The 13,689-nt window shown below is 43.4% G+C and overlaps 2 protein-coding genes across 2 annotated transcripts; both read left to right on the forward strand.

Annotated features, from left to right (window-relative positions):
* Positions 1-134: 134 nt before the first annotated feature.
* On the forward strand, positions 135-6,573 carry LOC129863567 (vacuolar protein-sorting-associated protein 25-like). The gene is made up of 6 exons (XM_055935634.1): positions 135-241; positions 788-933; positions 1,173-1,226; positions 1,309-1,397; positions 1,641-1,716; positions 5,517-6,573. The coding sequence occupies exons 1-6, from the start codon at positions 195-197 to the stop codon at positions 5,627-5,629; spliced, it is 525 nt and encodes a 174-aa protein (XP_055791609.1). The 5' UTR covers positions 135-194; the 3' UTR covers positions 5,630-6,573.
* A 3,450-nt stretch (positions 6,574-10,023) lies between these two features.
* Positions 10,024-13,136, forward strand: LOC129863597 (serine/threonine-protein kinase WNK1-like). Its single transcript, XM_055935692.1, has 2 exons — positions 10,024-11,802; positions 12,049-13,136. The coding sequence occupies exon 2, from the start codon at positions 12,078-12,080 to the stop codon at positions 12,759-12,761; it is 684 nt and encodes a 227-aa protein (XP_055791667.1). The 5' UTR covers positions 10,024-11,802; positions 12,049-12,077; the 3' UTR covers positions 12,762-13,136.
* Positions 13,137-13,689: the final 553 nt, after the last annotated feature.

Below are 13,689 nucleotides of genomic sequence, written 5' to 3' on the forward strand. Positions count from 1 at the left end.
GTGGTGTTAGATGGTAGTGTATTTGTTTATTTATTTATAGATTTTTCAAGCAAAGTATAAGGAAGTTGTACTCCAATCTAGTAGGTGGCGGTAATGCAACATTTATTGGATGCCAACCGCCGTTATCGCATTGAAGAAGAAGATTTATAGGTTCCACTTACTTCCGGGTGTCAGCTGTGCGAACATCTTTTGCAATGAGTTTTGAGTGGCCTTGGCAGTATAATTTCCCTCCGTTTTTTACGTAAGTTAACACTTTTCACAACTATAATGTGATTCCAGGTATAAATAAGTATTGTGTGGATTGTGTTTGCGAATAAAATTGTTTACCTGCTTTAAAATAATGCTAGCTGAAGCTAGCTAGGGAAGTTAGCTTTAGCCATCCAAGGCGAACATATTTTAGGTTCGATTCAAGGTTTCGATGCAATGAATGATTACAGTGCTTTGCTCGATATGTAGCTAGCTAGATAGCCATGCTTCTTGATGTTATAACTACTTCGTTTATAAGTATAGTTAACGTTAGCTACCTATGATATATTAGCTAGCTGTCTAGTAAAGCTTGTTAGCTAAGATGGTCAATTGTCTAGATGCATTGCATTACATTTTCTAATTTGCAACAACTAATGTATGATGTGGTTGTTCCCAGCTAACGTTTATGATTATTATTCATCTCTCCAGCTTAATCAAACTTACTTAGCCGTTAGTGAGTGATTATCTGGGTACTTCAGTCTCTTAACTTAGCTACATGCCAATATAAGTTGATGCAATGGTTGCTTTTGATTGTTGACAGGTTACAGCCCAATGTTGACACCAGACAGAAACAACTTGCAGCATGGTGCTCCCTTGCTCTGTCCTACTGCCGCCATCACAAGCTCTACACTTTGGACATCATGGAAGTCCAAGAGTGCCCTGTGTTCAACCACAAGAATATTGATAGTATCCTTTTATTCACCATGTTCTAAGTTTCACTTACTGACATACGTCATAGATCTAACCAACCTGAAAAAAACACAAGAGGCCATCTCTGGATCTACTGTCCTGTTATTTGTTGTTGGATAGTGACTTTGAGGCTATGGAAAGGTAATAACTTAGAAACTTTATAAGGATGTTCTTTGAAAATATACTCCCTGAATATTTCCCCTCATATCTGCTAGAAACCTTAACTGATCTTGCAGGAAAACTATCAACGGAGGCCATACTAATTGTTTTTGAGGAATTGAGGAAAAAAGGTAACAGGACTGCTTTCATTGAAAGATGTATTTGGATACTTATTATGACACTAACAATAATTTAACTGGATATTGCTTGCAGGGAACCTGGAATGGTTAGACAAGAACAAGACACAGTGTCTAGTCATGTGGAGGAGGCCAGAGGAATGGGGCAAACTGATTTACCAGTGGGTGAGTAGGTCTGCTATGGGTCCTGGTCTAAAGGAATACACTATATAGGGAGTAGGGTGCTTCTCTGGACGTAGCCTAGATCTCCTTTTACATTGTTGGAAGAATACTGTAATGTAGTATCATTATAGAAGATGTGCTGTGGTCTAGTAGATTTCCTAGTAATAGTCTAAATCCTGATGACCTCAGTATGCTATTATTGATACTTCTTTATGAAGTTTGTGTTTCCTCTCCCTATCATTTCAGGTCTCTAAAAACGGTATGGTCAATACGGTGTTTACACTCTACGAGCTCGCCAACGGTGACGACACAGAAAGCGAAGGTACAACAACAGAAATGTGCATTTCTGACGTACAGTGCATTCGGAAAGTATTCGACACCTTGACTTTTCCCACATTTTTTCCCCCGTTACTGCCTAATTATTAAATCGTTTTTTCCCCCTCTTCAATCTACACACAATTCCCCATAATGACAAAGCGAAAACAGGTTTTTAGAAATTTTTGCAATTCTATTAAAAATAAAAACTGAAATACCTTATTTACATAGGTATTCAGACCCTTTCCAGAAGGACAACCATCTCTGCAGCACTCCACCAATCAGGCCTTTATGGTAGTGGCCAGACAGAAGCCACTCCTCAATAAAATGCACATAGACCGCTTAGAGTTTGCCAAAAGGCACCTAAAGGACTCTGACCATGAGAAACAATATTCTCTGGTCTGATGAAACCAAGATTGAACTCTTTGGCCTGAATGCCAAGTGTCACGTCTGGAGGAAACCTGGCACCATCCCTACAGTGAAGCATGGTGGAGGCAGCATCATGCTGTGGGCATGTTTTTCAGCGGCAGGGACTGGGAGACTAGTCAGGATCGAGGGAAAGATGAACGGTGAGATCCTTGATGAAAACCTGCTCCAGAGTGCTCAGGACCTCAGACTTGGGTGAAGGTTCACCTTCCAACAGGACAACAACCCTAAGCACACAGCCAACTCAGGAGTGGCTTTGGAACAAGTCTCGCTCAATACGGAAGTGGTCAGATGACGCGGATGCTACGCTACAGGACTGTTTTGCTAGCACAGACTGGTATATGTTCCGGGTTTCATCCAATGTCGTTGGGGAGTATACCACCTCAGTCATTGGCTTCATCAATAAGTGCATCGACGACGTCGTCCCCACAGTGACCGTACGTACATATCCCAACCAGAAGCCATGGATAACAGGCAACATGCGCATCGAACTAAAGGCTAGAGCTGCTGCTTTCAAGGAGCGGGACACTAATCCAGACGCTTATAAGAAATCCCGCTATGCCCTCAGACGAACCATGAAACAAGCAAAGTGTCAAAAAAGGATTAAGATTGAATCCTACTACACCGGCTCTGACACTCGTCGGATGTGGCAGGGCTTGAAAACTATTACGGACTACAAAGTGAAAACCAGAGGCGCGAGCTGCCCAGTGACGCGAGCTTACCAGACGAGCTAAATACCTTTTTATGCTCGATTCAAGGCAAGCAACACTGAAGCATGCACGAGAGCACCATCTGTTCTGGATGACTGTGTGAACACTCTCAGTAGCCGATGTGAGCAAAACATTTAACAGGTCAACATTCACAAAGTCGCGGGGACAGATGGATTACCAGGATGCCTATTCAAAGCATGCGCGGACTAACTGGCAAGTGTCTTCACTGACATTTTCAACATGTCCCTGACCGAGTCTGTAATACCTACATGTTTCAAGCAGACCACTATGGTCCCTGTGCCCAAGGAAGCGAAGGTAACCCGCCTAAATGATTACTGCACCATAGCACTCACGTCAGTAGCCATGAAGTGCTTTGAAAGGCTGGTCATGGCTCACATCAACAGCATCCTCCCGGGTACCCTAGACCCACTCCAATTCGCACACCGCCCTAACAGATCCACAGATGACGCAATCTCAATGGCACTCCACACTGCCCTTTCCCACCTGGGCAAAAGGAACGCCTATGTGAGAATGCTGTTCATTGACTACAGCTCAGCGTTCAACACCACAGTGCCCACGAAGCTCATCACTAAGCTAAGGACCCTGGGACTAAACACCTCCCTCTGCAACTGGATCCTGGACTTCCTGACGGGCCACCCCCAGGTGGTAAGGGTAGGCAACAACACGTCTGCCACACTGATCCTCAACACTGGGGTCCCTCAGGGGAGTGTACTTAGTCCCCTTCTGTACTCCCTGTTCACCCGACTCCAACACCATCAAGTTTGCTGATGACACAACAGTGGTAGGACTGATCACCGACAACGATGAGACAGCCTATAGGGAGGAGGTCAGAGACAACAACCTCTCCCTCAATGTAAGCAAGACAAAGGAGCTGATCGTGGACTACAAGAAATTGAGGGCCAAACTGGCCCCCATTAACATCGACAAGGCTGTAGTGGAGTGGGTCGATAGTTTCAAGTTCCTTGGTGTCCACATCACCAATGATCTATCATGGTCCAAACACACCAAGACAGTCGTGAGCAGGGCACAACAAAACCTTTTCCCCCTCAGGAGACTGAAAAGATTTGGCATGGGTCCCCAGATCCTCAAAAAGTTCTACAGCTGCACCATCGAGAGCATCCTGACCGGTTGCATCACCGCCTGGTATGGCAACTGCTCGGCATCTGACCGTAAGGCGCGACAGAGGGTAGTGCGTACGGCCCAGTACATCACTGGGGCCAAGCTTCCTGCAATCCAGGACCTATATAATCGGCATTGTCAGAGGAAAGCCCATAAAAATGTCTGAGACTCCAGTCACCCAGGTTATGGACTTTTCTCTGCTACTACACGACAAGCGGTACCGGAGTGCCAAGTCTAGGACTAAAAGGCTCCTTAACAGCTTCTACCCCCAAGCCATTAGACTGCTGAACAATTAATCAAATGGCTACCGGACTATTACATTGACCCCCCCTACATTTGTTTTGTACACTGCTTCTACTCACTGTTTATTATCTGTGCATAGTCACTTCCACCCTACCTATATGTACAAATAACCTCTAACCTGTACCCCCGCACACTGACTCTGTACCGGTACCCCTTGTATATGGCCTCGTTATTGTGTTACTTTTTATTATTTTTTACTTTAGTTTATTTGGTAAATATTTTCTTAACTCTTCTTGAACTGCACTGTTGGTTAAGGGCTTGTAAGTAAGCATTTCGCTGTAAGTGACAAATAAAGTTTGATTTGAACGTCCTTGAGAGGCCCAGCCAGAGCCTGGACTTGAACCCGATCAAACATCTCTGGAGAGACCTGAAAATAGCTGTGCAGCGATACTACCCATCCAACCTGACAGAGCTTGACAGGATCTGCAAAGACGAATGGGGAAAACTCCCCAAATATAGGTGTACCAATGTTTTAGCGTCATACCCAAGAAGACCTGTGGCTGTAATCGCTGCCAAAGGCGCTTCAACAAAGTACTGAGTAATCAAATGTATTTATTAAGCTGTTTTTACATCAGCCGATGTCACAAATTGCTATACAGAAACCCAGCCTAAAACCCCAAACAGCAAGCAATGCAGATGTAGAAGCACGGTGGCTAGGAAAAACTCCCTAGAAAAGTAGGAACCTAGAGAGGAACCAGGCTCTGAGGGGTGGCCAGTCCTCTTCTGGCTGTGCCGGGTGGAGATTATAACAGTACATGTCCAAGATGTTCAAACGTTCATAGATGACCAGCAGGGTCTAATAATAATAATAATATTAATAAATGGCTTTTCATAGCCGAGCATTCAGATCCTGACTATAGAGTTAGAGACAGCAGGTGCGGTAGAGAGAGAGTCGAAAACAGCAGGTCTGGGACAAGGTACCACGTCCGGTGAACTGGTCTGAATACTTACGTAAATGTGATATTTTGTGTTTTACTTTGTCATGTGATCAACTGTTTTTGCTTTGTCATGATGGGGTATTGTGTGTAGATTGAGGAAAAAAAGCAATTTAATCTATTTTAGAATAAGGCTGTAACGTAACAATGTGGAAAAAGTCAAGGGGTGTGAATACTTTCCGAATATACTGTATTTCCTGCTATTCATCCCTACCACAAAACATTTGTACTGTTTTATACATACCATCTGAGCTGTACAGCTTAAGTAAATAGCTGTAACACATTTCCCCCAGAATTCCATGGGCTGGAGGAGTGGATGCTGATTCGCTCGCTGCAGGTCCTGCAGACGGACGGCAAGGCAGAGGTCATCACCATGGATGACGGGAAGGGGGTCAAGTTCTTCTGAAGTAGCATTGCATTGTGGGATTGATCAAGGGCTCAACTCAGATTGGGAACCTTTAATCCTTATAGACTGTGAGGGATTCTGCTAGCATGTTCCCAAATCTGTTTGTGTTGTCCTGCTAACTCATGTGGTCGTTGGTGTGACACAGCATGTGCTCAGGATGTGGCAAAACAGTGCAAACAGATCTGGGACCATGTTAATAGGGGTACTGCTGTTTAAAAGGCTATTATTTGCACCTCAGCACCCAATCCACTTGCTTGATGAGAATAATAGTACATTTTTGGTTTAGGAAGTTGCCTTTTTTGGTTCCTCATAAGTTTAAAGCATTTTCTTATTGGAAAAGAACCAATCTAGATAGTCAATTTACATTTTAGTAATTTAGCTGACGCTATTATCCATTTGCAGGAGCAGTTTAGGAGATGACTTTAGTTTGACTACTGTGGTAGTCACCTGGGACTTTTGATGTGGGCAGGTGTTCTGACACGTGTCAAATAATTCAGGGGAGCCAGTCCTATACATGTTTAGGTATTCTTGGAGAGAGACTTTCCCCACAATCTATCTTCCCCTTACTGTTTTCTTCTGTTTTGTATTTAGAACTCATTTTTATTCTGACCTTCCTGGTTAATAACGAATATACTGGCAGCGATGTGGTGGTGCAGCAGTGCTGGGGATTCTGCCCGCCTGTTTTATTGCTGTTCCTCTTTACCAGAAATCCCAGGCAAGACACCCTAGAAACATTTGGGGAGTTTGAAAACCCCCGGAAGAGGAAACAGAATCTTGTTTTAGTTCAGCTGTTATAATGGTGCTGGATGTCTCATGTACAGACTGACTGCTGTAAACCCTTAGTACAGAACCTATGACACTCCTGTACACTGTCTCTGTTCTTTTGAACCTTTTTTTTTTAAACTAGTGGTATACTCTAAGAAAATAAATGGAATAGATATTGAGTCCTACTTGTAGTTATGATTGAGGACAATGTTGTACGTCAAGGTCTGATTTGAGCGCCATTCAATTTTGTATATATGAATGTCTATGGTGGCAACATACCAAATCTCTGCTCAGGGGAGCTTGGATGAATTTGTTGTATTATAGTAGTGCCCCCTAGTGTCAAAAGATAAATACAGTTTCTGTATTACAGTTTTAATACAACTTTATGAATGGGCACCAGGCTTATATAGGGAAGAACATTATTTAGTTAAAGTAATACTAAAGGTTGTTTGAGAGCATCAAATCAGTGATGTTTTGTGGGACAATTCTGACTGACTGATCTACAAATGATAATGAGTGGTTATGCAGTGATTTGTAGATCAGTTAGTTGGAAGTCGTCTGCAATGTTGATCAAGCCCAGAGACTCTACATAACCAAGAAAGATATAGCCTGCCTTACACAACCGTGTTGGTAGTAATTTCCCAGGAATCACTAGACAGACTGACTGGGATGTTACTGTGTTTACCTACAGTTCATTCGTAAAGTATTCAGACCCCTTTACCTTTTTCACATTTTGTTACGTTACAGCCTTATTATAAAATTTATTAAATAAATGTTTTCCCTCATCAACATCCACACAATACCCCATAATGACAAAGTGAAAACAGATTTCTATAATTTTTTGCCAATGTATTACAAATAAAAAACTACTTATTTACATAAGTATTCAGACCCTTTGCAATGAGACTAGAAATTGAGCTCAGGTGCATCCTGTTTCCGCTGATCATCCTTGAGATGTTTCTACAACTTGATTGGAGTCCACCTGTGGTAAATTTAATTAATTGGACATGATTTGGAATGGCACACACCTGTCTATGTAAGGTCCCACACTTGATAGTGCAGGTCAGAGCAAAAACCAAGCCATGAGGTCGAAGGAATTGACCGTAGAGCTCCGAGACAAGATTGTGTCGAGGCACAGATCAGGGGAAGCGTACCAAAGCATCTTTGCAGCATTGACAGTCCCCTAGAACACAGTGGCCTTCATCATTCTTAAATGGAAGAAGTTTGGAACCACCAAGGCTCTTTCTAGAGCTGGCTGCCCGGTCAAACTGAGCAATCGGCGGAAAAGGTCCTTGGTCAGGGAGGTGGCCAAGAACCCGCTGGTCACTCTGACAGAGCTCCAGAGTTCCTCTGTTGAGATGGGAGAACTTTCCAGAATGACAATCATCTCTGCAGCACTCCATCAATCAGGCCTTTGTGGTCAGATGGAAGCCACTCCTCAGTAAAAGGCACATGAAAGGCCTCCTGTAGTTTGCCAAAAGGCGCCTAACGACTCTCAGAATATGAGAAACAAGATTATCTGGTGTGATGAAACCAAGATTGAACTCTTTGTCCTGAATGTCAACTGTCACATCTGGAGGAAACCTGGCACCATCCCTATGGTGAAGCATGGTGGTGGCAGCAACGTGCTGTGGGGATGTTTTTCAGTGGCAGGGACTGGGACACTAGTCAGGATCAAGGGAAAGATGAATGGAGAGATCCTTGATGAAAATCTTCTCCAGAGCTCTCAGGACAGACTGGGCCGAAGGTTCACCTTCTAACAGGACAATACCCTAAGCACACAGCCAAGACAATGCAGGAGTGGCTTCAGGACAAGTCTCTGAATGTCCTTGAGTGGTCCAGCCAGAGCCTGGAATTGAACCCGATCGAACCTCTCTGGAGAGACCTACACAGATAGCTGTGTAGCGACGCTCCCCATCCAACCTGACAGAACTTGAGAGGATCTGCAGAAAAGAATGGGAGAAACTCCACAAATACAAATGTGCCAAGCTTGTAGCGTCATACTAAAGAAGACTCGAGGCTGTAATCGCTGTCAAAGGTGCTTCAACAAAGTCTGAGTAAAGGGTCTGAATACTTATGTAAATGTGATGTTTTTGTTTAGTTTTAATATTTTAGCAAACATTTCTAAAAACCTGTTTTTGCCTCGTCATTGTGGGGTACTGTGTGTAGATTTTAATCAATTTTAGAATAAGGCTGTAAAGTAACAAAATGTGGGAAAAGTCAAGGGGTCTGAATACTTTCTGAATGCACTTATTACAATCACCAGCTGATCATGTGGAATGTCTCCATAGGCTTGGTCCTTGGTCCAGCTGAGCTGACTCTTGTGCGTGTTTGCTGATAACTCACTGTAGTGTGGCTGACTGTGGCCTTGGTGATAAGTGTCTTGTTTCAGCCTATGGGAGAGAAGCTCTGTCTCCCACTCTACTATCATCATGGCTCAGTGTTTCATCTGCGTCTATATTGGCTCCGTATTCTCTATATAGTGGGATTCTGGTCAAACATAGTGCACTATAGGGACTGCTGTTTGGGACACACCCCATGGCTCTCACTCTGCCTTTCTTTCACTGTTTATGATGAGACCAAGAAGGACAACTGCATGAGGGAAGAATTCATTGCCAGAACCATGTTGTGCCCTCATAGTCAAGCATTCCTTATTAGAAGAGAGTTGAAGCATATTTTATGAACACATTATTGTTCATATGAGTTATCAGTTTGATCCAAAACAACCTTATTAACAGAACACCGCATCTTGGAACTTGCCCAGTACACCCTGTCTGTGCCTATGTGGTGGACTGTGGAAGCCTGTGAGGGCATGGGAAGAATCCAGACAATCCATGTTTCCTCTACAGAGCTACAGTAAATACACTAAACAAAAATATAAACACAACATGTAAAGTGTTGGTCCGATGTTTTCATGAGCTGAAATTAATGATCCCAGAAATTGTCCATATGCATAAAAAGCTTATTTCTCTCTGATTTTGTGCACAAATTTGTTTACATCCCTGTTAGTGAGCATTTCTCCTTGGGCAAGATAATCCATCCACCTGAGAGGTGTGGCATATCAAGAATCTGATTTAAAAAGCATGATCATTACACAGGTGGACCTTGTGCTGGGTACAATAAAAGGCAACTCTAAAATATGCAGTTTTGTTCCACAACATAATGCCACAGATGTCTCAAGTTTTGAGGGAGCGTGCAATTGGCCTGCTGACTGCTGGAATGTCCACCAGAGCTGTTGCCAGAGAATTTAATATTAATTTCTCTACCAATGCCATTTTAGAGAAGTTGGCAGTATGTCCAACTGGCCTCAAAACCGAAGACCAAGTGTAACCCTGCCAGCCCAGGACCTCCACATCCGGCATCTTCACCTGTGGGATCGTCTGATACCATCCACCCGCACCAAAGAATTTCTGCACAAATGGTCAAAACCTGTGTGAGGGAAGCTCATCTGCGTGCTTGTTGTCCTCACCAGGGTCTTTACCTGACCGTTGGCACGCTGGAGAAGTTTGCTCTTCAGGGATGAATCCCGGTTTCAACCGTACCGGTGTGTGATTGAGCGGTTTGCTGATGTCAACGTTGTCAACAGAGTGCCCCATGGTGGCGGTGGGGTTGTGGTATGGGCAGGCATAAGCTATGGACAATGAACACAATTGCATTTTATCGATAGCAATTTGAATAGATACCGTTACGAGATCCTGAGGCCCATTGTTGTGCCATTCATCCAACGCCATCACCTCATGTTTCAGCATGATAATGCATGGACGGCCCCATGTCGCAAGGATCTGTACATAATTCCTGGAACGTGAAAATGTCCCAGTTCTTCCATGGCCTGCATACTCGCCAGACATGTCACCCATTGAGCATGTTTGGGATGCTCTGGATCGACAAGTACAACAGCGTGTTCCAGTCCCCGCCAATATCGAGCAACTTCGCACAGCCATTGAAGAGGAGTTTTAAATATATATATTTCACCTTTATTTAACCAGGTAGGCTAGTTGAGAACAAGTTCTCATTTACAACTGTGACCTGGCCAAGATAAAGCAAAGCAGTGCGACAAAAACAACAGAGTTAAACATGGGATAAACAAACGTACAGTCAATAACACAATAGAAAAATCTGTATACAGTGTGTGCAAATGAAGTAAGGAGGTAAGGCAATAAATAGGCCAATAGTGGCAAAGTAATTAAAATTCAGCAATTTACACTGGAGTGATATATGTGCAGATGAGGATATGCAAGTAGAAATACTGGTGTGCAAAAGAGCAGAAAAACAAATATGGGTTTGGTTGGTTGGATGGGCTATTTACAGATGGGTTGTGTACAGCTGGGGTTGTGTACAGCTGCAGCGATCGGTAAGCTGCTCTGACAGCTGCCGCTTAAAGTTAGTGAGGGAGATATAAGTCTCCAGTGGGACAACATTCCACAGGTCACAATCAACAGCCAGATCAACTCTATGGGAAGGAGATGTGTCGTGCTGCATGAGGCAATTGGTGGTCACACCAGATACTGACTGGTTTTCTGATTCACTCCCCTACCTTTTTTTTAAGGTAACTGTGACCAACAGATGCATATCTGTATTCCCAGCTGTGAAATCCATAGATTAGGGCCTAATTAATTAATTTCAATTGACTAATTTCCTTATATGAACTGTAGCTCAGTAAAATCTTAACAATTGTTGCATGTTGTGTTTATATTTTTGTTCAGTGTAAAAGTAGCAGCTAGAGAGAGCCCTTTATATGGAATATAGTGCAATTTGGGATGCAAGAAAGGGAGACATGCCCCTGTGCCATTACTGACCTCCATTAGGCTATGAGGTTAATCCCATGCTGCTCTGATTCCCCTCACCATGTTTACTTGGTTCTATGGTATTTGGTAATATAATTACATAACTGATTCATTAATAACATACCTGATTCATTAATTACATAACTGATTCATTAATTACATAACTGATTCATAGGAGCTCTGTGTTTGGGGTTGTTGTTTAACACCTTACATGCACACAGACAGAGATAACAGTATTGTAATTTAAATGCTTTTTACCCACATAACCTAACTCAGAACAGGAAAATCATGTTATCAAAGATTCCAAAGAAAATAAGGAATATACACACGAATGGACATATACCTCATGAAGTCATTTAGAAGAGGCATTGAGAAGAGGCTCTTGTTTGTGAATCAAGCGCTGTATGCTGCGTCACATTGCCCAGGTAAACTACAGGAGACTGTTTATGGGGGCGGAGTTGAGAGCGCGCGCGGGTCTCGGTCGATATAGACCGAGGCTTTCATTTCTTCACTAGAGGTTACAGCTGAGTTGACGACTCACATACAAGAGCAATGAACGGTCCGGTCGACTCGGATTATCGGAGACGCATTTTGTGAATTTTCCGAATTTGAACATCTTTTCAGGTAAGCTATTTTAATTCAATTGCAAAATTGAGAACTTGTTTTTGTCAGTCTATATTGACCTAATTGTCTTGTACTAGGCTACGTGCCACACATTTTACCCTATGTTCCACAACTAAACTAATGTGTAAAAATGTATAACTAGGCTACAATGGAAAGTAGCGTCAATTGCTGAAAGATATGTGTAAAATAGCATGCTGTTTTATTAAGGTAACGGCCGGGTTTAATTTTCTTATTTCTTTTTTTAAGTCTCGGAAATCAGAATACGAACCGTTACAATGTCACACACGGAGTTTGAGGTAGCTGGACGCGGCTTCCCAAGCCTTTCCGTCGAACTGAAAGATGACTGCTTATCTGGCCGGGTCCCGTCGATGACACGGAGGAACAACTTGGGTGCCAGGAGAAACTCTTATGGACTTCACAAAATTAACATGGACATCGACCCACAACTCTATGGTGGAGCGCTTTCAAAGGCTCTTTCCGGGTCCGCGGAGAATATTTTAACTTTAACGGAGGCCAGAGTTGAGGACCACAAAACGGAGACTCCGTTGGCGTCTCCATCTCCGGTCTCCATCCCGGGCGCGAGCATCACCGGCAGCAAGTCCCCCTGTACCCAAGTCAAGGACCCGGTCACCCCTCTGGTGAACAACTGGAGCTCGATCCTGAGCCCCAACAGACAAGATGCCAGCTCGGACTCAGACAATGAGCTTGTTCAAAACAAACCACACGACGTGTTGTCACGCAGTCCGTATGAACGCAAATGGGAACAGGAGGAGAGGGAGGACATTGAGACCAAAGCTGTGGCCACCTCACCTGATGGAAGATACCTGAAATTCAACATTGAGATTGGGAGGGGTTCGTTTAAGACCGTTTATAAAGGACTGGACACAGAGACTACTGTGGAAGTGGCATGGTGCGAGCTGCAGGTGAGTGACAGACATCATTTTACATTATCGTCATGAAACAATGGTGATCATGATGTTATCAGACCTTTTTTCTCGTGCTGAATTGCTAATATGATAAACATCGTTAATTTAAATCTATTGGCACCATAGAAGTTATTCTTATTTATTTTTTGTGCATGTGATGTAGTTCATGGGGATAATTAGCCTGATGCTTGGTGACACTGCTATGACACTACCAACTGCCAGTAGTAGGTTATGTAGTGACAGTGGACCAGGTGGGACATAGACACCTCAGAGTCCTAGGCCTATACTTTTCTCCTTCACTTTAGAATAGGCCTAATTCATAGGCCTACACTCTCAGTACAAAACCCCAACAACCTCATGGGTCTCCCTCTGGTGAAAGTTCCAGAGCAATCTGTGACATTGGTTGGTAATCCATATTCTCTGTGACATTGAGCTGGCTCCTGTGGCTCTTGCATGCCAGGATGTCAACCTGTCAACGGTCTGCTGCTCCAACTGAGCCAGTCTGCCTGGCCGGCCAGCCTGCCTGCCATGATCCCCTCTAAGCTGTGTTTTCAGTACCAACCAGTAACACCAGCTCCCTGCCTGTCTCTCTCAGCCTTGCTCACATGTAAACTAGGAACTGCCAAAGTCGCAGATGATTTTAATTCTTCCCTCACTCAACTACAAATACTCAATCCCATAAGAGACACCTATTGAATGACTGTGCTATTAGATTATTCACTCACTGTTATGTATGAATCATTTGTATTGAGGGTTCTTTTATGGTGTCTGTCTGAACCACTCCCCACACGCTCATTCAATGGCTAGCTTTAGCAAGTTTGAGAAACATTTGGTTGATTCATTGGTCAAATGAACCAGTTATCTACCTTTGAAAATACATGATCTAACTAGGGATAGCTAACACAATGTCACAAAGTATGACGCACTAGCCAGTTAACTTTCATTCTGAAATAACTTCATA

This window comes from Salvelinus fontinalis, chromosome 1 (assembly GCF_029448725.1).
Source record: "Salvelinus fontinalis isolate EN_2023a chromosome 1, ASM2944872v1, whole genome shotgun sequence".
Classification (NCBI taxonomy): domain Eukaryota; kingdom Metazoa; phylum Chordata; class Actinopteri; order Salmoniformes; family Salmonidae; genus Salvelinus; species Salvelinus fontinalis.

What these genes read in the sequence shown, in the direction of transcription:
- LOC129863597 (XM_055935692.1), top strand. Translation starts at nt 12,078, where the DNA reads ATGTCACACACGGAGTTTGAGGTAGCTGGACGCGGCTTCCCAAGCCTT.
- LOC129863567 (XM_055935634.1), top strand. Translation starts at nt 195, where the DNA reads ATGAGTTTTGAGTGGCCTTGGCAGTATAATTTCCCTCCGTTTTTTAC. An exon ending in CAACCACAAGAATATTGATA is followed by an intron (nt 934 to 1,172) that starts GTATCCTTTTAT and finishes CTGATCTTGCAG; the next exon opens with GAAAACTATCAACGGAGGCC. An exon ending in TGAGGAATTGAGGAAAAAAG is followed by an intron (nt 1,227 to 1,308) that starts GTAACAGGACTG and finishes TATTGCTTGCAG; the next exon opens with GGAACCTGGAATGGTTAGAC.